The sequence below is a fragment of the Emydura macquarii genome, unplaced genomic scaffold (assembly GCF_026122565.2).
Source record: "Emydura macquarii macquarii isolate MOO-44397 ecotype Brisbane River unplaced genomic scaffold, CSIRO-AGI_Emac_v2 contig_2768, whole genome shotgun sequence".
In the NCBI taxonomy this organism is placed as follows: Eukaryota; Metazoa; Chordata; order Testudines; family Chelidae; genus Emydura; species Emydura macquarii.
The window spans coordinates 37,143,542-37,171,133 of NW_027132905.1; the positions used below are offsets into that span (position 1 = coordinate 37,143,542).

Below are 27,592 nucleotides of genomic sequence, written 5' to 3' on the forward strand. Positions count from 1 at the left end.
GAGATGGGGAGGGGAAAAGTCCTGAATGAGAAGCCCAGGAGAACCTACAAGGTATTTTTATGCTTCATGAGCCTGTATTGTCTCGCTACTTCCCAGCCCGCTCACAGCCCTGCTGCCCTTTCTGTTTCAGGCATGATGTCACAGGGCCAGCGCATCACCCTGCCCGACACTGTTACCCCCTTTCCTGAAGCACCATCATCCAAAGGGGGCGCAGTGACTCCAAGCATGAAAAAAAAGCATGGCAGCACCCCACCAGGTATGTAATGCAATAGAGAAAAGCTGTCACCGTTCAGCTACACACAGGGTTTAACCTCCTCCTATGGCATTGACTGGATTAGGCAGAGAGGGGGTGGAGGATAAATAAAGGAACAGCAAGTTTGCAGCCAGGAGATCAGTGACTTGGGCTTTCGCAGATTGCCCTTTGTTTACGTGCCACTTGCTCAACTCTTCCTCCATCTCTGTGAAATTCCATCTGGCTCTGGGGAAGGGGAGGGACTGTCAGGGGAGCGCTCTGTCACCGGCTCTAGCGAGCGCGCTCTGACACCTCCCTGGTTTTGCCTTTCAGGGGACAATAAGGACGTAGAGGACAGCAGTGTGATCCACTATGACGATGCTGCCATCTCCAAGCTTCTGGATCGGAGTCAAAATGCCACTGATGACACGGAGCTACAGAACATGAATGAGTATCTCAGCTCCTTTAAAGTGGCCCAGTATGTTGTGAGAGAAGAGGATGGTGTGGTAATGTGATTAGTATTTTGTTTTGAATTCAATTTTTTTTTTTTTGTACTTTCTCCTGTTTGCGTTTCCTCCTCCCCTTTTCTTTTTTGTTTGGCAAATAATGCTGCAGAAGCTAGGGCTCTCCGCCCTGCCCAGTGCGTGTGATAGAGTTTACCGAGCTGGCTAGAATTCAGCTGGCAGAGTTCAGCCCGAGGGCCTCCGCAGTTGTCGGGTAGTCTGCGGTGTTGTCAGGCCTGGCAAGACTGCAGCATTGCCATGTCCTGCTGCTGTAGGAGGAGGCGCACATGGCCCCCACGGTTCTTCTAGTGCGAACTCAGGTCTGGCTGAGACTTGATCTCAGAGCTAAGCTCTGCTGGGCGAGAGACAGCCCCCGCCAGGTGAATGAGTGTGCCTGAATTCACCTGTCCTTGAGTTACAGCTGCCTCTGGAGAGCTAGATTCCAGAGCACCCACGTAAAGAGGGAGGATAGGTCAGGGATGAGGGGGTGAGCCTGCAGCTCAGGAGAGCCAGGTTCAATTCCCTGCTTTGTCGCAGACTGCCTGTCTGACCCGTAACAAGTCGCTCAGTCTCTCTGTGCCTCAGTTCCCATCTGTGAAATGGGACAACACCTGCCTCCCAGCGGTGTTGTGAGGAGGCTGTGAGGCACATGGAAACTATAGTGATGGGGGCCAGATAAGCCCCGGAGACACTTATGAGAGATGGGATCTGAATGTGGTGTCCCGTTCCCATGGCTCACGTCTTCTGGAGTTACCCTCCTACCCTGTGGGGATGATACATCCCCAAAGCATGTGGCTAATTGCTTCTTATTTACGGGGCTGGGGGAGAGGTGTGTGTCTGTCAGACACAGCTGCTTGGCATCTGGGACCAGGCCTGTTGCTCATTACAGATCATACCACTGCTGTTTATTTTCCTGGCAGTCACGTGCCTTAATTTTCTTCTTCTATCTCCAGCCCACCCTGGGTGCTTATTTCTGGATGTCCCGGCAGATTTCCCCTTTTGACACTTTCATGGGAATGTGTGGGCAGGTCAAACTGCAGGAATTGTAGGGGGTATTTTGGGGTATGAATAACTGGCTGGAAGCAGTGCCCCAGGCCACTGACACCCAGTTTTCCTTTGGCACCAGGGCCATCCTTGCTGTTTAGGAAGGAATCTCCGGAGCCGAAGTTTGGCGGTTTGTTTAATGTAACGTTTGTGACTGGGTAACATGGAACAAACACGGCAAATGCAAGCGGCGTCTCCCGCTGCAGCTCTGGTGGCATCCCCAGTACATGCCTCTGCTCTCAGCGCTCTTCCCTGCAAAGTGCCTGCAGGGACCAGCTGCCCTCAGGGAGGTCTAAACCGGAGCTCACACCCCTGTCCCTACCCCTTTGCTTTCAGGAGGAAGTTGAAAGAGAGATAATCAAACAGGAGGAGAACGTGGACCCCGACTACTGGGAGAAGCTGCTCAGGCATCATTATGAACAGCAGCAGGAGGATCTGGCCAGGAACCTGGGCAAAGGGAAGAGGATCCGCAAACAGGTCAATTACAACGATGCCTCGCAAGAGGACCAAGGTACGGCTTACGTGCCCAGGATTTCATGGGGACCGGTGGCTGCCTGCTGGACAGGGGAGCGGGCTGCTTGCTTTGCACTGACGTCACAGTCATTAGAAAAAGGAGCACAAACTGGCTTGTAGCTTTCAGCAGCTTGATGCTGGAAGGACGGCAGTGGCTCTCTCCCTCTGCCTGAGGTGTTCTCCTGCTGTGTTATTGCTGGTGGCAGGACAGGATAGGGGCAGGCATTGTACACAGAGGAAATGGGTGGGCAGTGTGTCGCTGTGAGAGTTTAGAGATTCTGGGCAGGATGCTCATGGCTGGCGGGTTGTCAGAGAGCAAGTTATGGCTTCTTAAGCCCCAAATTGTCCTGGCTCGACACAAGTCGGAGTAGCCGAGGGGTTGTTTAGGTCTTGAGGGGACGTGGCTCATTCTCGTCCTGCCATGTGGTGGAGTCATGGTCCAGCCCCGACCTATCTGACCACAGGTGGAATCAGTTGGTGGGTCAGATGTCACGTATTGGTCTAACTGATGCCAGCCAGCTATACTCCCTAAGGGACCCCAAACATCAGCCATGAGTTGGCAGAGCAGAGCTGTATTCCAGTGGGTCCCCAACACCCTCTTTGTGTTGGGATGGGGAGCCATTGGTGTAGGAGCTGCCTCTGCTGGGTTTACACCGTAGGAGAATTCCCACCCCTGCCGCTCCCACTGGGGGAATTCTCACCCTGGCAGCAGTGGCCAGACTTCTGGCCTCTCTGCACCACTCAGGTGGAAGAGGCCTTGGCAGGTAGAAAGGCCGTTCCCATCCAAGTCTTACTAGGGAAAAGTTCTTCCCTGTTCTCAGTCCTGGACCCGTCTCCTGAGGGTGTATCAGGAGGTTGGCGGGCACCAGGCTGCTTCTTTGACGTTGGTCCCTTGTGATGTGCAGAGTGGCAGGACGAGCTCTCTGATAACCAGTCTGAATACTCCATTGGCTCCGAGGATGAAGATGAAGACTTCGAAGAAAGACCCGAAGGTCAGAGTGAGTTATGGCATTTATTACTCTTCCAGTGCCTCCCTCCTGCCAGCACTGTGGATTTCTGCCAGACCCCTTGAGAATGATGGACAGCCAAACACGATAAAAACATATTGGCCAGAGAAGCCTGGCTGACTGGTGGGCTGGGACTTGGGACTTGGGGTACCCCTGCTGGTTCCCCGCTCCCCTTCTGGCCCCGTCAGGAGGGGCTGTAGGCTGGCTCCATTTGATGGCTTTAGGGTCTTTCTGAAATGCCTTGAGCATCCCAGCCTGGCTCTTCGTAGAGACAGCTCTGTGCCACTGGCTCTGCTTGCTCCCCTGGGTGGTCTTCTCAGAAGAGCAGCTGTGGACTGAATGGGCCATGGAGGCTAAAGGTCCCTGGGACAAGATGAGGCAGAGCGGCATGAAGAGGCTCAGAGGAGTCTGTTCTCCATGCAGGATCCTCTCCACTCTCCCTTTACCGCTCTTCTTCCCTGAAAGGCTCCAGGATGCAGCCTCCTTTGGGTGGAGGAGGGAAGGCGTGACCTTCCTGGAGCTGATCGGTGCTGCTCCATGCATTGGGTCACTCCAGAATGATACACATTGCTTCCTTCCCCACTCCCCAGTGACCGAATGTGCTGCTGGTCGAGCTCTGCTTCCCACATAGCAACATGTTTCTCTAACTCAAGGCCAGGATCAGCCTTTTAATGGCACGAGCGGCAATGGGTCACCAAGGTGGGTCTGCTGGGATGTGATGCCCCAGGCTGACTTCAGCGGGTCCTTGCAGTGCCCGGGTGAGAGGTACTGGGGTGGCCACAGGAGGTCCCCTTGAAGACCACAGACTAAGACCCATAAAGCTGGTTGCCGTTGTGTTCTAGCACCCAGGGCATTTCACATGGCTCTTGGTAGTTCCTTTCAGAAGCAATGGTTTCTCCTGCATTGCAGTGTGATGCACAGAGACCTGGAGCCCAATACACACGCCAGCTTGCCCAGAACTCAGGGCCAAGCGTTAGAATTCCTGCTGTAGCCAGGGTGTGCACAGCGTTCGCGTCTCTCTCGTTTGCAGAGAGGATTCTGGGAAGCTGCTGGGAGCCACTTTAAGCTTCCAGATCTCTCCCCACAGCCTTATCCTGGCCGCAGCCCCTGTGCTGAATCCCTGCTGATCTTATTGGGATCTGCACATGCGCCAAGGGCACCGTCTGACCCAGCCTCTCGTGACTGGTGTGTATGCTGAGGGGAGCCTGCAGTAGTGTCAGAGCAGTGCAGAGACTGGTGCAATCCTGCCCTGGCTCTGCTGCGACTGTAGACCCGTGCCAGGGCTGGCACTCAAGCTTTTCTCCATCAGCAAATGGGGCCTCTTTACAGAGCGTGTTGATTGCCTCTAGGTGGCCGGAGACAGTCACGGAGGCAACTGAAGAGTGACCGAGACAAGCCTCTCCCTCCCCTGCTGGCAAGAGTTGGGGGGAATATTGAGGTAAGCCTTAACCCGTGTGACTGCCAGGGCTTAGAGAGCCACAGCCAGCCTTACCCCGGGGAGGTGCTTGGCCCGGGGGCTGGACTGACTCATGCTTTGTGTCGTCCATTTGTGTCTGATCAGAGCGGGTCTAGTTAAAGGCGGCTGCAGTGCACATGAAGCGCCGAGGTGCCCCGTGCTCTCGCGGCGTTATGCTTATGGCCGTGGCTGTGCTTTCTGCAGGTGCTTGGCTTCAACGCCCGGCAGCGCAAGGCGTTCCTGAACGCAATCATGCGGTGGGGCATGCCGCCTCAGGACGCGTTCAACTCACACTGGCTGGTCCGAGACCTTCGCGGGAAGAGCGAGAAGGAGTTCAGGTAAAGCATCCCCGGACGGACGCAGCCAACTCCTTGCTGCGGGCTCGGTTCGGTTGCTTTCTGCCATTTTCATTGGACACTCTTGAGGGTGCAAGACAAGTAAGCACTCGGGAGAGAATCTCACTGTCTGGGGGGCCCTCGATAAATGCTTTATAATCGAACCCCGGGCTGTACAGGGCCGCACTCTCAGCTCCTGTAAACAGGTGCAGCTCTGGTAATGTCATTCGAGTCTTGCCCAGAGTCATTCTCTCCTCGGGCCACCCCTGGTGGGAGGGAAGGGCAGGCGGACGTGCAGATGGGAGCGTCGCCATGGCACAGTCAGTTGAAAGCAGCTGTAGGCTCTGTAGAAGGGAAGAAGAAAGCTTCCCAATCTGGTCTGTACCCAAAGAGCTGAAAAGCCCCCAGCATGGTCATTGCCCAGGCTCTGCAGTGGAGGGGACTCCTGGCTTGGGCAGGCCATCGGCCCTGGCCTCTCTTGTCCCCACCTCAACAGGTTTTCTAGGCAACGGCATCATTTAGGTTGTAAGCTCTTCAGGATGGACACTGCGTGTATGCGTGCATACATGCACCGTGCCCCACGGAATGGAGACTCTATTGCTACTCTACACCAGGAGATTGATCCACAGTGTGAAAACTAAAGGAGAGCACAGGGAATGGTTCCCTATAACCACACACAGCTTCTCTCACTTCCCTGGGAAGGTCCCAGCCAAACCACCTGAGATTCCTGTCAGGAACAAGAACTGCTGGCACTCTGCATGCAGGGGAGAGTCCAAGGCATCTCAGTTACACTGATCTCTTCCTTTTATTCCCAGGGCTTACGTCTCTTTGTTTATGAGACATTTATGTGAGCCAGGAGCAGACGGTGCTGAAACCTTTGCAGATGGTGTTCCCCGAGAAGGACTGTCACGCCAGCATGTGTTGACTAGGATAGGAGTTATGTCACTAGTAAGGAAGAAGGTGGGTGAGTAAAATTTGAACTGTGGCATTTCAGGTATGTTCCGGGCTCCTTTTAACGTTGCTAACTTTGCTGAATGCCTTCTTGCTAGTGAGCCATTGAATGTGCCTCTAAGAATTGATGAAAAGACGTACGCTGGAATCTATAAAAACTCCCTCTCTTCTTAAAGTAAGGATGCAAACTGCCTGCCAAACTTTGTAGGTCCTTGACCTCTGATTGTCCAGTCTGACCTCCTGTATGTCACAGGCCAGAAAACACCTCCACTGATCCCTGCATCCAGCCCAGCAACCTGAGGTTGATCCAGAGCATATCTTTGAACAAGACACCTGAACTTGATGCTAGGCCCTGATTCAGCTAGATACTTACTCACATGCCTAACTTTAAGCATGTGAGTGGGCCCATGAAGTCAGTGGAACTACTTGTGTTTAAAATTAGACACATGCTTAAGAATCTAGCTGAATTGGGTCTTTGGAGATGCCAAGTGATGGAGAACTTTCCACATCCCATGGTTAAAAAAATACTGGTTTGGATTTGGGTGAAGGTTCTTATTTTATCTGTACGAATTGCCCCCAAGCCTACGTCAAATACCTTTGGTAAGCAACTACAATTTAGTCTAAGAAGAGGTCACCTTGATAATGGAATTGGTCCTGACATCAAACTGGGGAATGGGAAAACTCAGAAATCAGAGAACTCAGTTTATGAAGTGTCTTTAGTGACACCTGCTGCTCAGCTGTCCAGAAAGGGTAGGAAAATGCAATGTAGGAAAAACAAACTAGAGCAATGTGAAGCGCATGGGGCTGAGGATGGGAAAGAACTTGTGACATGAAAAGGAAGAGAACAGAAAGGTCAGGCGAAAAGGAAATGTAAAGCAAGAAGCTTTCAAGTGGAGGCATGGAACTCTCAGGAGCCAGGGCTGTCAATTAACTCTGATCTAGCACTTTGATCCATCTGGGTATGTTCAGGCTTCTGGGAACATCTCTCTCAGTCTGGGCATGCACAGTGGCTTATCATTCGGTATTAGCACGGTCACTTATTTGCACAGCCGCTTCTGTGCTAATAACTGGAGCCCTTCTCCTTCCAGATGTGTCTCCTGCAGAGTAAATGCAGGGAACAGCAAGAGAGGCAAAGTCTGTTGGAGCCTGGGGAACTTCGCAGAGAAGCTCAGCTCCTGTGCCTGATGGCCCCCGTTAGCTCACCTGGTAGCACTGGTGCCTATGTACCTTGAATGCAGCCAAATGCGAATGTCCATGCTGGTCTGGGCACTGGGTAGGCAACTCTGCTGCTCAGTCAGATCGGCTCAGATCTGGCTGCTCGATGGCAGATGAAGCAAAGCCCCCTGTGAACTTGTCATCACGTGGACACTGCTGGCCACGCAGCCTGTGAGGTTATAAAATGCTGAGGATGCAGCTCTGCTGTCTGACTGTGTTTTACAAATGAACCCTGTGTTTTATTCATTCCTTTACTTGTGCCTCAGGTTCAGGAGTTTGAACACGTCAATGGGAAGTACAGCACCCCTGATCTGATTCCGGAGGGACCGGAGAGCAAGAAATCCAGCGAGGTTGTCTCGTCAGATCCAAATACCCCTGTCCCAGCCAGCCCAGCGCATATGCAGACTGGGCCAGTGGCACAGCCAGGTAAACGTGACTACAAACTGCTTGATGGAGAGAATAATCCTGCATCCAGAAACTGCTCAGAAAGCAAGATAGGCCCAGGTTTCCAAAAGTGGTTGGTGTTTTTGGATGCCCAACTTGGGAACTTAAAAGGGCCTGGAAACCCCATCGAGCAGGCAACCACTCTCTGAAAACAAGGCCCCTTTAGGGTGTTTTAAGTTGGACACCCAAAATCATGAGTTGCTTTTGAGGATCTTGGCCATAGTGACTGAGAGAACAGCATCTATCTGGCTTTTTTCTAACACCACCCCACACAGGCTGTGTTCACTGCAGAGTGAACTCGAACTCTCTACACATGAGTTAGCGCTCCTTGAGTGAAGCTATGGCCTGGTCTACGTGAGGAACTTACATCGGTATAGCTACATCGCTCGGGGGGTGAAAAATCCACCCCTCTTGAGAGAAGTAGATACACCGACTTAACCCCTGGTGGAGAGAGCACTAGGGCAACAGAAGAATTCTTCCATTAACCTAGCTACTGCCTCTTGGAGAGGTGGATTACCTACGCTGATGGGAGAACCCTTCCTGTCGCCGTAGCGAGTGTCTGCACTGAAACGCTTGTATCCAGGGAAGCCCAAGGCACACAGGGCCATTGTGGCTATATTGGGACTTTTGCTGAGTTCTAACATAGTTACTGGCTTTTCTTTTCTTTCCCAATAACAAAGGGAAGTTAATAGTTATGGGCTTCATTGTAACTGCATCTATTTCCAAGTTAAGGTCGAAATTGCCTATAATTGACTTTAAATGGCCTAGAATTGACTTATGAATAAGCTTTGCACTCTTAATCCTTGGAATCTGCTTGGAAAGTTCTATAGAACAGTAGAACTTTCCAACTAGACTTGACATCCAAAGAGTTCATCTGACCAATAACATCATGCTAGTGGCCGAGCTGAGTGCATTTCACATGCTTTTCTTTTCTGTTGTTGTTTCAGACAAAATAGAAATACAGTTGGGGTTCCAAGAGGAAAAGGAACAACTAGAACCAAAGCCCAAGAAGCCAGCGGAGAGCCAGGTAGGAGAGCTCCTTTCATCCTCATTGTCTTGGACCTCACAAAGCCCCATTAGCAACACGTGCAGAGTCCCCAGGGTCAGCAAAGCTGGGCCGAAACCAGCAGTTCTCTCTCTGCTTCCCTGTCCCCCGTCCCCCAGCCTCTTCCTCTGTTGTATTTGTTGGTTAAAGCCTTTTCCACTTCTACCACTCAGGGGACCTATCTGCCCAGCCAGACAGAGGGAGTTTGGGGACCCTTTGACTTAGCAGGCCCCAGGGAGGAGGTTCTTGCTTCTGAAGTGCTCCCAGCCCTCGTCTGTGCTGCCTCCCCGCAGGGGCAGCATATTCTGCTCTCTCAGGAATCTTTGTTGTTCTCTGGAACGTGGGGCATTCTGCAGGCATCTCCACCTGTGGTGCTAATGCTGTTCACATGGAAGGGTTTCTGTGGCCATCCCTTCCTTAAGTAACTTCTGAGTACTGACCTCACGGCCTCCAGAGTGACCAGTGCTTCAGCTGCCCAGTCGCACTGTACGGCTCTCTCCTAGCACCCCTCTTGCCCAGGGTGTTCGCACATTGATCCCCCAATCCCTGGGGCACTGCAGTGCGGCTCGGGTCAGATGGTTGTTCACCCTGAGACTGCTGCTGAGCGTTTCTTTGCAGTACTCGCAACCCCTGCTTCCAGGCATCCCATGCTGTGCAGCCCAGCCCCGCATCCCAGGACGACGTTCTTTAAAGGCTTGCGGCACATGCTCTGTGCCACCCGCCCAGCCGGCTGTGTAAATAACGTACAGGACTGAGCCCCCTGAGTGAATGAGCCTGGTGAACCCGGCCTGGCCCCAGCCGTAACCCTCACCTTGCTCCCCTGCGGGCATCCTGCCGGCCCCAACCTTAACCCTGGCCTGGACCCTTCACCAGTCTCAACCCTGCCCCTAAACTGGGGAGTTCCAGGTCTTAACTGTAACTTCCACCAGGTGGGGTCTGCTGGTCCCAGCCCTGATCCAGGCCTGGGAGCCCTGCTGGCCTTGACTCTTAATCCCCGTTTTGGGCCAGCAAGTGGCCTCTATCTGGATGGGAGTCCATGGGACCAGTGAGGAAATGGTAGCAAAATGTATTGGCTAAATGATACGAATCTCACCTCGGCGCAGCTTGGTTTCCCACCGTGTCTGCTCTCCAGGGGCATTGTTACAGCTTAATTTTACTATTCAAATAGCTAATTATTTTCTAAGCCATTTCCCTTTATGTATGTATGAATGGTGGGGAATTTTGTATGCAGGGACAAAGATGAACCTGCAATTCTGAAAACCTGTGATGGTAACTGCTTTTACTGTATTAAAAATGGCTACGTAGCACTTTGTGGTGATCTGGTGCTTCGTAAAGGAAGGGTTAGACTCTTGCCTTCTCTCACTGATCATGTTTAAAGTACTTCAGAAATAGTAACTGTTCCACACAGCCCCCTTGTGTTGCATTATCCCAGTACTCTAGAGAGGGAAACTGAGGCAGAGCGGCTCAGTGATCTGGTGTCAGCTGTAAATCAGAGCCAGGGTAGAAGGCTTCTGGACCACGTGTCTCTGAATGGTCATGGTTGGGGCTTTCTGGGCAGTTTTGTAGCAACATACCCTCACCCCTTTGCCCTAGAGTGGCTAATGTGGTGTCTCCACTTGACATTAAGGGGCCAGCCAGTGCAGAGAAAGTTGAGAATGAAGAAAACCAAGAGAGCTCCGGAAACGAAGAGAAACCGAGAGAAGAGAGCCAAGAAGAGAGCGAAAAGGCTGAGCCTTCGCCTGAGCGGCCGCCGGCAAAAGGTGAGACAGCTGGTGTGACTGCTGTATGCAGTGCTTGTTTCCTGGCATCCACGAAGTCTGGGGCAGATCCAGCTGGCACAGCTCTGCTTGAGAGATCCTTTCCTTCCTTGTTCAAGCCCTTGTGTGCATTAATGTGACATTTAGCTTTCTTCCCAGACAGCACACACTCTCTTTGGACAAACAAAGGGTTCCACAGCAGTGCAGCAGCCAAGGATTTCAGGGCTACCTTGCTTCTCCGACACCATGTTCCAAGTCAAATCTTGGCCCACTAGCCCCTCATGTCACCATGTTTATTTTACCCTGTGCTGTTTCTTTGTAACTATATCCAGTTTTCCAGCATCTCTTCCCATTTTGCATCAGTCTAGTTTCCAGTGACCTGAAGTAGCCTCACCTGACACTGAACCTGCAGTGAACTCCGAGGATTTTAATTATTACTGTATGGCAGGCTGCAGTGGAGAAGAGTTGATTGTGAGTTAGACCAGAGAGAGACAGGAACATTCAGAGTTATGGGAGCGGCTCCAGCACTAAGTCTTCACCAGTTTGCGGTTATAGGGGAAGCCGGTAGCAATCCCTCTATTGAGGCTACCTAACACTTTCCATTGTAAAAGGTTCTTGTGTCTTTTTTTCCCCCCTTTCTTTTTTTGAGATGCTCTAACACCTCCGTACTTCAGCAGGGGGTGGCCCTAGGGCCAGAGAGGGCCTTTTCTTTGTCCCATAAAATTCCATTCAGGTTTGGTTGAGACAGAAACTTAAAAAATCACCGTCCCCCATCTCTTACTTGCATTGTTGGCAAAATGTTGGCAGCCTGCTGAAATAACAGAGCATGAACATTGTAATCCAAGGCCAGGGCCATGCCACCATCACCAGCAAAGCAGAAAGAGCAGCAGAGAGTTTCTCCAAGTGGTGGGGAAAGGAGCTCCGCCACCTCCCAGTCTGTGGGTGGGCTGGAAGTGGAGGAGGAAAGAGCACCAAGCCAGGCTCCACTTGGCCACCCCTATGTGCAGTGCAGGACCCTTGAGGGCCATTCCCCCAACTGGGTAACAGTCTTCTCCTGCTGCTGGCTGCATAGCTAGTCCTGTAGCTCAAGCTACTCTGCTGCGGTTCCTGAAGATGCAGGGTTCAAACCCACCCAGTGTTGCGTGATGAGGTTGTTATAGTTGCATGTAAATAGAATTTGTTTGTACCTAGAAAATCACATAAAAATGCTCTATTAAAAGAATGTTACAGTTGCAAAGACAATTTCCTGCAAGTTACCAAATGCCAGATTTATGCTTGCCCATGCAACCTTCATTGGGCCCCCTTGTGTATGCATTACGATACAGTCTTTCATGCTATTTTCCCCATCATTTTTAATGTATTTTTTGTATGTAATGTCATTTTGTAAAATATAGTGGCTAATCTCTTTGAGGGTAAAATTCTTCTACAGGTCTATGCACCACTAAGTGGGACTTCTGTGGAGCTTAGGTCTTGTGGTGATTCCTTGCACAGGACTGAATTTCACCAGAAAATCTATCTTCATGAGTGAGCAGTGCTGTGCCTAACATTAAAATAAAATGGCATAATTTTATTAACGTAATTTTTGCATCAGTAAAGATGGCTTCTCCATCATGCTTCAAAATGTTTCCATTTTGATGAAACTGCATTTTCTGGCAGAAAACTGCCCTGTAACACACAGGCAAACAAATCATTTGCAACTTTAAAGAGGCATGTCAAATCAATCCAGTGATACCAGCAGTCATTTCTAAACAGCATTCTGCCTGTTAAACTCTATCCTGGCCTATTTAATTCCTGCAGATGAGGCAATTCAAGAAAAAGAAAAGCCATTGGAAAAGTCAGAATTAAATGCCTGCCAAGGTAAAGGAGAGGACAAGGAATTCAAGCCAGGTAAGATGCAATTTGAGTCATGGGCAGCTGAGGACTGATACAAATGTAGAGTAGAGTGTTATGTGTGTTATGGAGCAGTGTGTGTGCGTGCGCGCATGTGCTGGGAGGCACGTGTACGTGTCTGGTGTATTTGGTCAGGGAAAGGGGAACATAAAAGCAGCTTCTCAATCCCAACACTTCTTCAGTGGCGCCTGCAGTCACTTATTTTGTCACTTCCCCAGTGGTTAGTGGGGGTGGGGGAAAGGGACGGAGCCAGGCCGCCACCTATTCCGGGTCCGGCTCATGGACCCTGTGGATTGCAGCCTCCTGCTGCACCTCAAACTTCTTTCCCTGCTGCTGTCTCCCCAGGCCACTTCCCCCAGCCCTAGCACCTCCTCCGCCCATCCTCAGGGCTGCTGCCACCCATGCCCAGCAGTAACACTGGCTCCAGTGCCTCTCCTTGAGCTCTCTGCAGTGACTGCTCTGCTGTGCAGCTCCTTACATATGGGCCTGCTGGCCTTTGATTGGCTGTTCCTCCCAGCCTCTCTCCTACTGGCTGCCTCCCCAGCCTCCCTAGGGCTGCTTTTAACTCCTGAAGTGCCAGAGTGGGGCAGATGCCCCATCACATGTACCCTATCGCGCCTTCCTGACTTTCTATCTGTGACTTGGATTTACACATGGAGGCAGGGTCCCAGCATCAGGCAGCGAGTCTGTGGGAGAGCTAGACTGGGCCTCGGCAGGGGCTTAGGTACGTCTACACTGCAGTTAGATGCCTGCGGCTGGCCTGGGCCAGCTGACTCAGGCTCCCGGAGCTTGGGCCGCTTAATTGTGGTGTAGACGCTTGGGCTGCAGTCTGAGCTCTGGGACCCTCCCGCCTCGCAGGATCCTGGGCTCCAACCTGAGCCTGAACGTCTACACTGCTGTGAAACAGCCCCTTAGCCCAAGTCAGCTGGCACGGGCCAGCTACGGGTTTTTAACTGCAGTTTAGTCGTACCCTCAGTGCCCACTGCCTGCAGTTGTAGCAATGCCAGTGGCTCAGAATAGCCCTCGTGTACAAGCTCTTCCCCTTACAGTTTTCCTTATTGCCTTTCTTCCTCTCTGATGTGGGGGTGCAGATCTCTGCACACAGAGCTGCTTAGTCCTTGTTACTAACTCAAGCAGCATCTCAGCCAACAGGGCTGCTTGTGGCTGATGTGAGGCCAGGTAACATACACCCATGGGGATGGTTTTTCTTCTGTTGTGGAGAATGATTTTAGGAGCGAGCTCCTGCAGGTAATAGGGCAATGATGAGAACTAAGCAATTCAGCTCATCTTGGCAGGGGCGGTTGTGCTAGTCTGATGTCACTATGTTTGATAAGCAGAGGACACCAAGGTGGAAGAGAAGGAGCAGAGTGAGACTCAGCAGAATGGTGAAAAAGAGGAAGACGAGGATGGGAAGAAGGAGGATAAAAATATGAACTTTAGATTCATGTTCAACATTGCTGATGGTGGCTTTACAGGTAACAGGGCTTGGGGCTGAGATAAAGCATCCCAGTCACTTTTAAAGTGTTTGCATGTGAAAGCTATACAATCTTTGCACTGCTTTTCAAGAACCTGCGTTTTCAGTTTAAGAGGATTGGGGCCGGACAGTGCTTTAAAATAATGAAATTCCAGTCCCAGAGCAAAAGGCCAAATCTTCTCACTGTGTTAGCGGTCACTGGTTGCTGGGGAATGCTCAGCCTGGGGAACTCCAGCTTTGGTTTTCTACGGCTTTGGTCCGTGATACTACTGTAATCATCAGCCTTGTTAATTACGTGAGTCATTCTCGCGTCAGCATTCGCTAGCACTGTGTACTCACATCATATTTATAAAGTACACCCCAGCGACTAATAACACTCCGAAGAATATTGAAACAGGAAGCACTATAAGAATCGAAACTACTTTATTTCAGTTCTGTTCACTGTCAACTTTTCATATTTCACTAGGCTTGGCCTGAGAAGCTAGACTGGTCAGTTTCATGTTCTCTTTCTATTCCCTTTCATTTCCTGGCCTTTGTGACCTTTGTTATCCTTGGGTTGCAGATGCTGCAAAGGAATGTTTAAAACATTTTTTCAATGAAGCGTTCGTTGGTTTAATTCAGGACAGCATTTCCATTCAGATTAGTATTTGCAACTCTCCCCCTTTTTAATACATGAACCCTGAATTTTGAACCTAAACTGCTTGACCCTTTACATAGCTGAATACTGTGGTCCTGACGAGTGATTGCATCACTTTTCAGTCCCAAGCAGAATTGTGATTTCCTGTTGCTTCCTTTTGCCTGTAGTCATCTTTCTATCCTCTTTCCTGCAGGGTGTCTTTCCTCTTAGCTCATTTAAAAGTATATATTTGTTGTTAATTAGCTGGCAGCTTTCTATAGCCAGTGATGTGCCCTTCCTAAAGGGATCAAAGTTGACCAGAATGAGAGAGTGGAAGATGTGGTGTTTGTGATACCTGTGATTTGGTTCTAAGGTGTCAATTGGCCAGTGGCTGAAATGGGTCAGAGGCCCAGAGTTCAGCCCCAGAACAAGTGCCTGCGGGCAGGAATACATCTCCTGACGAGTTCCTCCTGACGCCCTAGCAGGAGGGGCACTGTTGCGCTGCTGGCCGAATGTGGCTCTGTTTTGCTTTCTCAGAGTTGCACACTTTGTGGCAGAATGAGGAGAGAGCTGCCGTCTCCTCGGGCAAGATCTACGACATCTGGCACCGGAGACATGACTACTGGCTGCTGGCGGGAATTGTTACGTATCCTTTAACTTGTGGTGAGAGCCCTTGTCACTGAGGGGTGGCTGGGAGGCGACCGGAGAGGCTGGGCCACTGTGGGGCAATGGGGAGGTGATCAGCACTAGCGAGATTTTTGTCTTTATGGTGCTCTGAAAATCCTCCCCTCCTGAGTGCTGGTCTTGACTCTGACACAGGCTCCCTCTCTGGCCTTGGGCCGGTTGTTTAACTGCCTTAAGTTGTTGTCCTCTTTGTCACCCGGGGACGATAGCAGGAACGCTGGGCTGGTTACTTACTCCATGTTCAGTGACGTGCTTTGAAGATGACGAGAGCTATGGAAATGCTGGGTGTCACTAAGTGATCTCCCCAGGCTTCCCCAGTTGGGAATCTGGCCTTTTCCCTTAACAGCCCTACCTGCACCCAGCCATGGCTATGCCCGCTGGCAGGACATCCAGAACGATCCACGCTACGTGATTCTCAACGAGCCCTTCAAGTCGGAGATACACAAGGGGAACTACCTCGAGATGAAGAACAAGTTCCTCGCCCGACGGTTCAAGGTGAGCCTGGAGAGAAGGTGTCCCCACTGGAGGAGGGCAGGTGGCGCTGTGCCCGAGGGCGGCGGGGCTCCAGTCTCATGGAAGAGAGCCAGGGAGAGGTCTGCAAGGTCACTGAGCGCCCGACAGGGAGCCCCTGGCCCCAGACACGGATTCAGGGGGAACAGGCTGCAGACAGCTCCTGACCCCACGTGCTGCTCATCCTGCACCGAATGGCACTGAACCACAGCAATGAGACCGTTGCCTAGCACCTCCCTTCAGCCCATGAGCCTCTTGTCTGGTGTAGGGGGCCCCTGGAGTGGATTCCCTGGGCTTGTTTTGGGAGCTGAGCATCGGCCCCACTCACTCAGCTCTCACAAAGCCAAAGGAATGGCTGTGGCCATTTAAAGTTAAAGCTGTCACCATCCACTTGTCACGTGCTGCCCTCTGCATGGCGAGTCAGGGGCTCTCGGCCTGGTTCCCAGTGGCCCGGCGTACGCACCACCTGTCACAGAGCAGCTGGCGCTGACCGTTCCCTCCGTCTCAGCCACAGCAGAGGCAGATGCTTGGCTAGGCCCTGGAGACTGACCCCTCACCCTCGGCAGTAGTGAGATGGAAAAGCCTGGGCTGGGGAGGGGACTACAAGTCTGCTGCCCCTCAGGGGCCCCTGTGTCAGACAGGTGGGGCAGTCAGAGGCTGGAGCGCTGGCTGAGTGAATCAGCATTGCTAGTTGGAGCCAGCAGAGCACGGCTCTACACCCGCCGAGGGTCTGCCTGCGACTCTTCCCTCTTCTTCTGTTCTGTCGCAGTTGCTGGAGCAGGCCTTGGTGATAGAGGAGCAGCTGCGAAGGGCTGCGTATCTCAACATGACCCAGGACCCCAATCACCCGGCCATGGCACTGAACGCCCGTCTGGCTGAAGTGGAGTGCCTTGCCGAGAGCCACCAGCATCTCTCCAAAGAGTCCCTGGCTGGGAACAAGCCTGCCAATGCTGTCCTGCACAAAGGTCTGTCGCCACTACATAGCCTGCCCCTGCCCAGGTAGCCAACATCGCCCTAGCCAGGGCCAAGAGGAGTGCAAGCCGCCTGGGCTGTCTTGTGCTGGGCCAGAGCCGCTGGGGTGCTGCGGCTGCCCCGACCGACTGCAGGGGGAGTCGTACTGGCGTGGGGGCAGAGAGGCAATCAATCCGACTGGCTGGTGTTTCTGTCTCATGGTGTTCCCCTGGCCTGCAGTTGGCCGCGTCCCATCCGGCCTTCCTTGACCACAGAGACCATGGCCATTGGTGAGGGGTTCCAGGGCAGGAGAGGAGGGGAAATGCAAGCGTGTGGTGCGTCAATTCTCATGGCTGCAAGGTTGCCGAGGGGAGACAGTCCTCCCAGGGCAGAAAAGCTAGGACATAGACCTGAAGTGAGCCCTGCTGGTGATGCTTGCCAGGTGGAGGAGTCTGGGCTCCAAAGAGCCCTGTTTGCATATCCCCCTGACAAAACCAGGGATTACATGGCCCCCTGCAGCCTACAGAGCCAGAGAAGAGCAAAGAGATGAGGCGTTCTCAGCCTGCGTCCGTACAGATGTGCTAACACACAGGTGCCAAGGCGCAGAGGAATCTCTCAGAAGATCACAGTGGCTGCATTGTGTCTGGTTGAGGTCGTCATCCTTACCCGGATGGCTGCTCTGCATCCATTCCTATTGGAAGGCAAAGGAGTGTTCCCTCGCACATCTCTTATTAAAAAGGCACGGGCAGCCCCAGCTTTCAGGGGGTGCCAGCGGCACAAAGTGCCCGCTTGAATTTGGTACGTTGCTTTGGATCAGACCCTGCCTAGCACAGGGTTTATTGAGGGTATTTTGATAGTTCTCTACCCAGCCAGGAAAGTGCTTTGTGACCACCCACAAATGTGCATGTGATCAGGAGACGAAATGCCCCCGCCCCAGCTGGTTGGGACGGACGCCCAGAGTTAACAGAGGTGAACAGCCCCAGGCCAGGATGAGTTGCTGTCTGATGGAGACTGAGTTTTGAACTAGCTGCCAGCAGAGACCAGCGGGCTGAATGGTTCCAAAAATAAAAGGCTCCAGCAGTTCCCCGCATAGCCAGTCTTGTGTTTAGAGGCCAGTTCTGCTCAGGTCTTGTGTGCTATGACAGACTCACACCGTCTATTGTAACAGACTGAGTGTATCTAGCAGATTCACAGCTGGCAGATAAGCTGAGCGTGCTCTAACAGAGGACTCAATAGGAGGGAGCCTGGGCAAAGGTGCTGTTGCAAACCAGGGTCTTTGAAGACCAGTGTCTCCTTGCAGCAATACCCCTGGGGACACTTGCTTCTCTTCTGGAGGTGCAGTGGTTGTAGCTAAGCCTTGCTCTACAGCAATGGCAAAAACTGCCAGGCTCCCACCCCTAAACTCTCCCTTCCTTTTCCTGACTGCCTGAGGACAGGATCTGACTGCCCCGCAAGTCGGACTCCTCTGAATCGTTACAGGGTGGGGCTGAAGTGTTCAGGGATACAGGACCAGGCAGTCTGGAAGAGACCGTACAAGCAGGTGATATTCCTTTCCCGTTCCAAAAGATACCCCAGGAACAGAACGTACGTCTCCTCCCCACGTCTGGTTCTTCCTGCAGGGTGTCTCTGTCTCTGCCCTGGTTCCCTCTGGCTGGGGAGTCTCACCCACCCCTCTGATCCTGGTGGTGGTAACAAGCTGTGGTTACTCCGCAGATCTGAGTGGGGCTGTAACTCCTGATAACAGGGTGGGTCAGCGTAAGAGCCCTGCAGCCCTTGGCAGGGCCGTGGATCCTGCCAGCCTGATGCAGGCAGCCACTGGTGAGAGCGGCTCAGATCGTGGCTGATTTGTGAGCTGGCACTGAGGAAACAGCTGTTTAAGTAAACCTAGTTGATTCTGCTGCAGCTAGCCCACCCGAGACCGGGGAGCACTGCGCTGGGGCAAAGGACGGCGCAAGCACTGCACCCTGGGCAGGCACGTGCCACGTTGGGGCTCCCAGCCCGACTGACACAACCCGTGCCAGAATTTGGTGAGCCAAGGCGATGGAATGCGACAGCACAACGGGCAGAATGGCCTTTGTTTGCCCCATAGAAAACAGCTGTCCAGCGCCCTTATTGTCCTCATCTGCAGATCCCAACAAAGGGACGTTACTATTCGCATCCCGGGGGAGCAAATTAGCACTTCGATGGGCACGAGGGAGATGCACTTTGGATGGGAAAATGCTTGAAAGGTTCTGCCGTTTAAAAGGACACAAGAAAAATACAAGTAGCCAAGTGTGGGAAGAGCATGAACAATAGGATGGCAGCAGCTCTCAGATATGCAATTACCTGTTTGCTGCTGTGTGCCTAGAGAGACATGCAGGAGATAGCTTCTCTCCTTTGGGCGGGGAGGGGGGACAGTTTGGGCAATTAGACGGGCACACGGTTTGCAGAATTGCTGCTGCACACGGCTTCAAGCAGTTGCACAACCTCTTGCACCTGCTGCTGCGATGGGGTTAGAGGCCCCGAGCTTGGGGCTTCTGACGTTAGCTGGGATGGAGGAGGATGATTTGGGGTGGAATTAGGAGGGCACGGGGTGTGTGGAAATCCCTTCCTCTCAGCACAGCAGGGTGCAGCGAAGGGGTTGTAGGCATTTGGCATGTGTGGGGAACAACGCCCCCATACGTCCACTCAATCTGCGTCCCTCTCTGCAAACTGATCTCTGAACCCCACTGATTTTCTCTGTAACAGCTCCCCAGTGTCGCCTTTCCCCCCGTGTCCAGGAGGTGTCCCATTGTTTCCTCCCCCAACTGTAACCACACTGGAATCAGTTTGTCCCTTCTGCTCCCGCCCCGGGATCACCCTGCTCAGACTGGGAGGGCAGGTTTCCTAGCTGCATTGGGTGTAATCTGTGTGTCTGTCTTGCAGTTCTGAACCAGCTAGAGGAGCTGCTGAGTGACATGAAAGCAGATGTGACCCGCTTGCCCTCCATGCTGTCCAGGATACCACCCGTCGCCGCTCGCCTGCAGATGTCTGAACGGAGCATCCTGAGTCGCCTCACTAACCGAGGAGGGGACCCCACAGTCCAGCAGGTCAGAGAGAGTCGAAAATAAGCACAGGGGCCTGGGCAACACAGACCCCAGCATCTCGGGGCAGGTGGTGCTAGCGGAGTCATTCAGTCTGGTGACCTGCACGGAGAGTCCCCGGCAAAGCGTCTGGATGGTGCAGTGTTAGGTCAACGTATCCATCCTCTGCCAATTAACTCCTTAAGAGGCCTTTTCCTGCATGCCGTGACCTGTGTTCCCTACATAGGCCAAACGTCTCCTTCCCTATCTGGGTCCGCCTCCTGTGCTCTCTTTGGAGATCAGGGGAGTAAAGATGAAGCAGTTAGCTTGTCCCGGTGATTGCAGTGCTGGCAGAGCAGGGCTGGGGGCTCAGAACAGCACTTATTTTCTCCTGTTTCTTCAGGGCTCCTTCGGGTCCTCCCAGCTGTACAACAACAACTTTGGGCCAAATTTCCGAGGCCCTGGGCCAGGTGGGATTGTCAACTACAGTCAGATGCCTCTGGGACCGTACGTGACTGGTAGGTCGAGATTTCTAGCAGACTCTTTCTCTGCCTGGAGAAATTAAAGTGGCAAATTTTAGTGGGCCACAAGCAAAGCCAAAGACCACTGGGCAAGCAAGATGTTTTCTCTCTTATCAATAGATATTTAGCCGTTTCCAAGATTTTCCTCTGCAGTTCTTATTCCCACCTGAGGTAAGGCCATGCTTATTACTATCTGCTAATCGTACCGTATTGTTGCATCTCTTAGGGGCTGCCTAGTAACGTGATTAACTGATAACGAGGTGGGGTGAGTTAATAAATCCAAAATGTTCAGGAGCGGATAGTCCGCGTTGTCTCCGTGAATGGCAGTAGCTCTGCTGTCTCCTCGACACGGCTGCTGCAGCGACAAATCTGCTGGAAAAGCGCAGGGTGTGGGGGCTCGCAAAGGGACACGTGATGCTGGGCCACTGATTGCTCCTAGCACCGTCAGCTCCAGGGGGTGGCTCTCAGAGAGCAGCTGTAACTTGTGCAGTCACATAGGAGATGCTGGAGTGAAAGGCTGGGTCCCCTCTTGGGGTCTGACCTGCCATGCCATGTCCGTGCACCCACTAATGCAAGTGAACAGTGGTGCCTGTGCTTTTGGTGAAGCTCTTTGGTTTGATGGGGTCAGAGGGGAGCAGCCGTTCTGTCAGCACCATTCCCATGGTCGAATGTAAAGGCTTGGTGCTCCGGAGCTCCTAGGGCATAGGGCTCATCGTCAGGTGTGTCTTGCTTCAACTACGTAAGAACAATTAACACCAAAACTCCGTGCAGTTCCAAGTCAGCACAGAGAGCGTTTGCAGAGCCTTGGGGTGTGGGCACCTGGCAGTAGGCATCACGGTTCTGGGGACTCATCTCATACCCACCCTTTTGGTTGCTTTTTATTTTTGGTAACATGTCGGGGGAAATGTCCTGTTCTTCTCACATGGGTGGCTATGCCCATGCGTGTGGTGCTAGGTCATGTCTAGCAGTTAACTCCTAGTGTAGTGGATTCACTGACATCTTTGGGTTTTGGAATCTCTGCATCTTGTTCTCCATGCATAGAATAGTTTTCCCTGTTCTCATGTCATTTCCTCAAATCAAACCTCACATTCTCTGCTGCTTCCGAAGAAAGGCAGTTCCTAGGCTGATGTGCCGTGTTGCCTTGAGAACATATTTGTGTGAAAATATCATATGTACTTTTGCCTGGAGCCTGTCCAAACTCCCCTCCAAACTCCAGGTCAGGACTTTGGAAAGACCAAAGAAGAGCCAGCTCCCAGCGAATCCTTGCCAAGTTTACACTGAGCCCCGTGTCTGCTTGAACATGAGTTTAGTCAGTGCTCTGTGGTCAGGTCGGCATTGCACAGATATTGGAAAAGCTCCTCACTGTGATGTGAGTTCCCAGTGCAGGGGGCATGTCAATGAAGTATGGCCAGAATCTTCTTCCTTTCCATGACTTTACATCCACTTAAATTTCCCTCCCTTTCCCTTGGTTTGTGTCTTGTCTGAGCTACTAATTAGTGCATTAACGAACACACCAGTCACAGCAAAACAGGAGGTTCCGCCATCTGTTTCTCCCTTGTCGTTTTACCATGGTGGCGTTGATAAAACTCGCCTTAGATCTCATCTGAAATGCAAGGCGGCTTCAGCAAGAAACCCAGGCTCTGGGGAAGCCAGAGGAATTCTGCTTGTCTCTGGTGCAGTGTGATGGCAATAGGAACGGTCAGGCAATAGCCAGGTGATAATTCCCCTCTTGCAAGGATCATTCGAGGAGATTTCATCCCTGCTGCTGCCCCACTGCTCCTTCCCCACAGCTCTCCGTGGGATTCTCTCGAAGGTCTTTGCTAGTGGGCTGAAAGCCAGTTGCTTTCAGATGTCGCACTCGAAGGGTACGTCTGCGCTGCGGCCACAGCCACGCTCACTCTATCTCCATTTGAGCCAGTGCACTTGAAATAGCTGTGCAGATGGTGCAGCTCGGCTCCAGCCCCGGGGATCCAAGCTGCAATGTCCATGCTGCTACTGTGAGCGTGCGTGTGTGCGGATCTTGTGCATCTTGTCTGCACGGGCTGGAGGCTCACTTCTTGCCGCTGGGCAGACGTCCCGGGTGCTGGGATTGCTCTCAGAGCGCTGTGGGGTCTCACCCAAGGGACTGTTCTTCAGCACGCGCCGGGGCATGTGCCTCATGGACCACCCGGGCATGCTGGACATTGTCCTGCTTGATTCTTGAGGGTGAGCCCAGTCCTGCTCCACATCAATAGCCAGCTGCCTGTGTGCCCAGCTGCTCCCGTGTCTCTCCACAGAGCTCCTGTCCCATTCCCAGTGGGACAAACCTCTTGGTGGCTGAGGCTGTTTTCAATGTCTTTGTCTTGCAGTTTCCTCCTAGACCCAGGACATGATCTCCTGTAAAGTATCCAGTGGCAGGGAGGCGCTCCCTTGCCAGGTGACCAAGGCCTGTCAGCCAGCATGACTTTATGTAAAAACGATGAAACCCAACATGTGGTTATCTAGTTCCTGAGGGTGAGGTACAGAAACTGCCCATCAGAAATGCCCCTGCTAGACAAGGGCTGCCAGCATCTACCAGTAGCACTTTCTAGTTGATGAGATCCAGCCCTCGGAAATTGTTCCCTACACTAATAGATCCCTTAAGGCTGCATTTCCTCATAGTGGCGCATCTAACGACACATGACGTCATGTCAGAACTGGCTATGGGAGCATCTTCCTTTGCGACATCCCCTCGCCCATCCTGTCCATTGTGTCATTGGCACAGCACTGGCTGTTCTGTCCCCACGAGTGGCCGGGTTTCACTGGTGGGTGGCATGACCCCCTGTGATCAGGGTGTGAGACATAGACTCATAGCATAGGGCTGGAAGGGACCTGGAGAAGTCGTCTAGCCCAGTCCCCTGCACTCAGGGCAGGATCAAGTATTATCTAGACCATCCCTGGCAGGGGTTTATCTAACCTGCTCTTAAAAATCTCCAGTGACGGAGATTCTGCAACGTCCCTGGCAATTTATTCCCGTGCTTAACTACCCCGACAGGTAGAAAGTTTTTCCTAATGTCCAACCTAAACCACCCTTACTGCAGTTTAAGCCCACATGCAGGGAGCAAAGCTGCTCCAGTGATGGAAAGGACTCTCAGTAACAGCTGCCACTGCTGCCTGGTGCTAAACCATGCTACAGACTATTTCTGAGCGTGGCTTGTTCTCAGTTGTCCATTTGGCGTCCTGCCGATTGCCTTCCCATGAGTCATTCACTCAGCCTTCACCCGTGTGTCCCTTCCTTCTCAGACTCACCTTTCATGTAGCACTAACGTTTGGCTGTTCCGTTATTGCTTGAAAAGGCTGAGTCTCTCCTCTTGTCCTGGCCATCTGCCTGCCCAAGGCCACTGACAGCATTTTTGGAACGCCAGTGTACTGCAAGCATCACCAGCAGCTGGAGCGAGCGGCAGACGCCGTGGCATTCGGCTATAAGTACCTTACTGTGTAAATGTTGCAGGTGCCTTGCTAGTGGGTGGTGGTGATTTGTGAACTGAACACGGAAGTGTGTGCACAAGCGGACGCTGGGCTGGGGGAACAGTGGAGCTGATTTGCGTGCGTCTAAGAACGTTTCCTTTAGGTTGGACAGTGACGCTGCCTTCGCTGCTCCTTGGGGTCAGTCACTCCCGCTTTGCCTTCACCCTGCACTGTGTTTCTGCGCCTGCGCAATCAAGACAGGGAGGGGAACGGAAACCAGGTTGACTGTAACGTTCATTTTTGTTCTTTCAGCAACACCCAATGGGCCGCCTTCCAGCCACCCCGATAAAAAAGTAGCCGAGTCACTGAAAGACGGTGCTGCCTTGGAACGCACGGGGAAGCTTAGTGACATCATCTGCATTGAAGACTAACTCTCGGCCCAGTGGGTGTTGGTGCCCAGGGCTGCCCTGCTCATATTTAAAGTGTTCTTCAAAACAAAACGCAGTGTCCCCCAGCCCATTTCAAGAACTTCTTTGAAGGGGATTTCATTTCCTTGTACATTTTTTGCACTTTCTTATTGAAGACTTGAAGAGTTTGTCTTGACAATGTTGGCTGAATTATGAAGGGATTACATAGTAACAGTATTTATGTCTCTGGTTTTATCAGCAAGTATCAGATATAAAGGGAGACCTTGGAAGCGCTGTTTCTAGTCCAGTTACCCTAGCGTGTCAGGCAGGGACTAAGCTTAATTTTTCTGTAGCCTCCTCTGTTCTATTTTTATGTCCGTTTTGTGTTTGAGCAAATGCATGCACACTTGGAGCCCTTCAGCTGCTGTATTGCTGCCAACTGTCCCACGTGCACGCAGGGAGAGTGCCCCCTGTCCTGCCAGCCCTTGTCGGGACCGAGGAAGAACACACCCGCTGTGCTGCTGGGGATGCCTGGTACGTCCTCTCATTCCACTGACCTCTAGCTGGAAGCCTGGCAGGCCAGCAGGGAAGGGGTTAAATTATCTTGTTTTCTATTTCCTTGACTGCTCACTTACTCCTGGCCTGGCCGGAGGCTCAGAGACCACAGCAATTACCTAGCTCGTGCTGACTGAGGGCATTTTTCTGAGCTAATACACCATTCTGGCCTAGCAGAATGTGTGGGAATCGGGGTCGAAGCCTTGGGTGTGTTAGAGTGATGTGAGCTACAATGCAAGCTCTGTAGTTACCTCCATGGACACTCCTGGGCCAGACGTGAGACGGTGCCAGGTAAACAGCCTCCTGGGACCTTCCCGCTTGGTCCAGAAGGAGTGACAGCTGGCGCCTGCCGTCACTGGGACACGTGTGTGGGGAGCTGGGGATTGTGTGTTTAAGAAGCAGGAGTTTGTTCCTGTGCTGGGTTTGGGGACCAGGTCTTCCCCGCCCCTCCCGGGCTCTGGGCTGCCCTGTAGACTGGGGGGAATGGGGAGGGGGCACCAGGTTGCTGTGCTCCCCAAAGAACAGCCCTGAGAGGGAGAGCCCAGTGCTGAGTTGCTGACAGGGTAGAGTCTTTGCACTGCGGTTAGCTGAGGCCTATGGCCCGACGTATCCATTTACTGAGCCACGTGGAAGGGGGCTTCCTTCTTACTGGCCCAGAGAAGAATAAAAGGGCAGTGTGTCTGCCTTACCTGCCAGCCCGGCCCCTGGCTAATGCCCCCCGGGGCGGTGGTTTGATCTCAGCTTTGCTGTCACCTACTCCTTTGGGTAGCCGTTGTGCCTACTCTGCCTTCTACAGCACAGACTAGCCTACCTGCTGAGAACTGCTGAGCAAGCGCAGGTGTGCGCCGATCAGCTCCGCATCAGTCAGCAGGGGCTGAGCAAGGTAGGGCTGTGCATGCAGCCGTCCCGGTGAGCGGTGCACAGGTCCGAGATGGCTGTGGAGCTGCCCTGGGGCAGGGGAATTCGCTTCCCCACATTCTTCCTCCATGCAAAGATTGCTAGTTCAGCTGCTAGTTGTGTGTGTGCATGGGGGTGGGGTGGGGGGGGCTTGTGTGTGAATTCCACTCACCGAGCCTCTTCCTTGCTGCACCTGACATTCCCATTACCTTTGCTTGGGATGAGTGCCAGGAGAGGAGCTAGGAGGGGTCCAGAAAGTGCCCGATCCAGCTCTCCCTCCGCCTGCCTTGAATGCCTCCTTCGCTGCGTATCTAGCTCCAGGCAGAACTCTCCCCCTTGGCTGGGTTGCTCACTGGATTGCAAAGGTTACAGGAGCTTGGACTGGAGCAGAGAGAGGGAGAGACCTCCCCCAGCCACACAATATTGCAGGGCTAGTGGAAGACCCCCTGGAGGGGGAGCTGGGCCATCTCGGCATGCCTGTCAGTTGTCTCCCCACTGGCCAGAGCATGGGAGCATGAGCAGCAGGTTGTGGCTGGCTTCCTCATGTGTAGGTCGTTTGTTAATAACCCGGGTCTCAGTGCCAGCTTTCACGCAGGGCTAAAGGCTTTACTTTACAGTGGCACTCGGAGCAGTAGCTTTTCACCCCAGCCGCTCCCTCCCCAGGGCAGGCAGCTTTTGGAGTCATGCAACAGAGGGAAAAGCATGGCTTCGTCGGCTTGTGTCCCGACGGGCAGGGTAATGCAGTGTGCACTCCATCGTGGCGAAGCATGCGCGCGTGGATGAAATGCACGCTATAAGAGCAGGGCATTGGGAGCCCGCCTCCCCCAGCTGCTGGCTCTCAAACGCTGACGAAGGTTGCAAGCATGGAGGGAGGCAAACCTCAGCCTTGGCTTTGCCCTCTTTAAAAATCTTCTTGCCACAAAAGGAGGTGGCAGCCCCCAGTGCTTTGGCTGCCTCTGCACGAGAAAGGCTCCTGCCCCCCCAAGGCTTTTCATGGAGGGGAAAGTGGCAACTCTCTGATAGTTCCTCTCTCTAATGTTTACAGTGCTACGTGTGTGTTCTTCTGGCCAAAGTTAGTTTGTGATGGTTCCCTCCTGAATGGCTAGATTTCCTGTACCAGTGTTTTGTTTTGGGTAAGATTACTTGAAAATAGGCTGTGTTTGAATCTCTCCCTCCTCTGACTGCCCATCCCCTCCCTCCACATCCAAATGGGAGTAGACTGGAGTGTAGTTTTAAGTCTCTCACCGCTGGTTATGTTAAACCAGCTAAAAATTAACTCCCCTCCCCCCCCTCGTTCAAACCTACCCACCCCACTGAAGCTTTTTAACATGCTTTTTTCCACTCCAATGTAGCCTCCCAACAGTAACCATAGCAGTGGCAGGCACATGGGGAAAGAGTGATGCCTGAGACCAGGGGGGCCCCTATTAACACCAACCAACTACATTGTCAGCCACAGAAATGATTATGCAACAATTTTGTGCAGGATGTAAACGTTTCCATGAACTATGGCCTAAGGCAGTAAAGATTTGTGGACTAGAAGAGGGAACAATGGAAGCATTTAAAGCTACTTTGCCTTCATGAGTCTTGATTGGTTATTTTGTGATACTAAATGCACAGTGCTGACCTTTTGTAGCAGGGTTTATGGCGTCTGTAGCCAACACGGATCACAGTTACTTTGTACTCTGTGTGTATTTGTTTTCTGTGTTTTAATAAATCCTTTAAAAAAAGGAGTCAACAAAAATGTTTCCCATTTATTTTTATTGTTACAGCAGCAGCATCTTCGGCAGAGTAGCAAGGGGACAGCTCAGGGGCAGTCGTCCACCCATGAGCGGCACTTGACAACTAAGTAGTTTACCAAGCCTTGACACTAAGGCGTATTCAGGTAGGTCTGACACACTTAAGAGCAGGGCTGATGACCATAGAGTGAACAAAGAAAGGACAGTCTCATACCCGACCTTTCATCTCTGTTGGGATGGAAAGATCAACTTCTGCCTGGAGGAACGAGCAAGCTCTCTAGGGGCAAGGGGCTCCTGAGCTGTGTCTGAGGCTCCTAATTGCTACACTAATTAATCAAGCCAAGAGAAACCAGATGAAGAGGGTGGGGGGAGGAAGCGTACA

General features: G+C 52.4%; 1 protein-coding gene across 6 annotated transcripts in view; it reads left to right on the forward strand.

Moving 5' to 3' along the window:
- The window catches only part of CHD5 (chromodomain helicase DNA binding protein 5), a 77,956-nt gene extending 52,577 nt beyond the window's left edge, over positions 1-25,379 (forward strand). For 4 of the 6 annotated variants that reach the window (XM_067567078.1, XM_067567079.1, XM_067567082.1 and 1 more), the window contains 18 exons: positions 131-256; positions 566-738; positions 2,116-2,290; positions 3,198-3,290; positions 4,649-4,737; positions 4,960-5,093; positions 5,906-6,050; positions 7,523-7,682; positions 8,648-8,727; positions 10,373-10,505; positions 12,300-12,389; positions 13,730-13,867; positions 15,020-15,128; positions 15,529-15,661; positions 16,446-16,641; positions 19,532-19,695; positions 20,072-20,186; positions 23,928-25,379. In XM_067567078.1, coding sequence (XP_067423179.1) covers positions 131-256; positions 566-738; positions 2,116-2,290; positions 3,198-3,290; positions 4,649-4,737; positions 4,960-5,093; positions 5,906-6,050; positions 7,523-7,682; positions 8,648-8,727; positions 10,373-10,505; positions 12,300-12,389; positions 13,730-13,867; positions 15,020-15,128; positions 15,529-15,661; positions 16,446-16,641; positions 19,532-19,695; positions 20,072-20,186; positions 23,928-24,046 — 2,372 coding nt within the window. In that variant the 3' untranslated portion in view covers positions 24,047-25,379. Of the gene's footprint in view, positions 1-130; positions 257-565; positions 739-2,115; positions 2,291-3,197; positions 3,291-4,648; positions 4,738-4,959; positions 5,094-5,905; positions 6,051-7,522; positions 7,683-8,647; positions 8,728-10,372; positions 10,506-12,299; positions 12,390-13,729; positions 13,868-15,019; positions 15,129-15,528; positions 15,662-16,445; positions 16,642-19,531; positions 19,696-20,071; positions 20,187-20,309; positions 20,361-23,927 lie in introns of all 6 variants that reach the window. The other 2 variants (XM_067567081.1, XM_067567080.1) reach the window with 2 other exon arrangements.
- Positions 25,380-27,592: the final 2,213 nt, after the last annotated feature.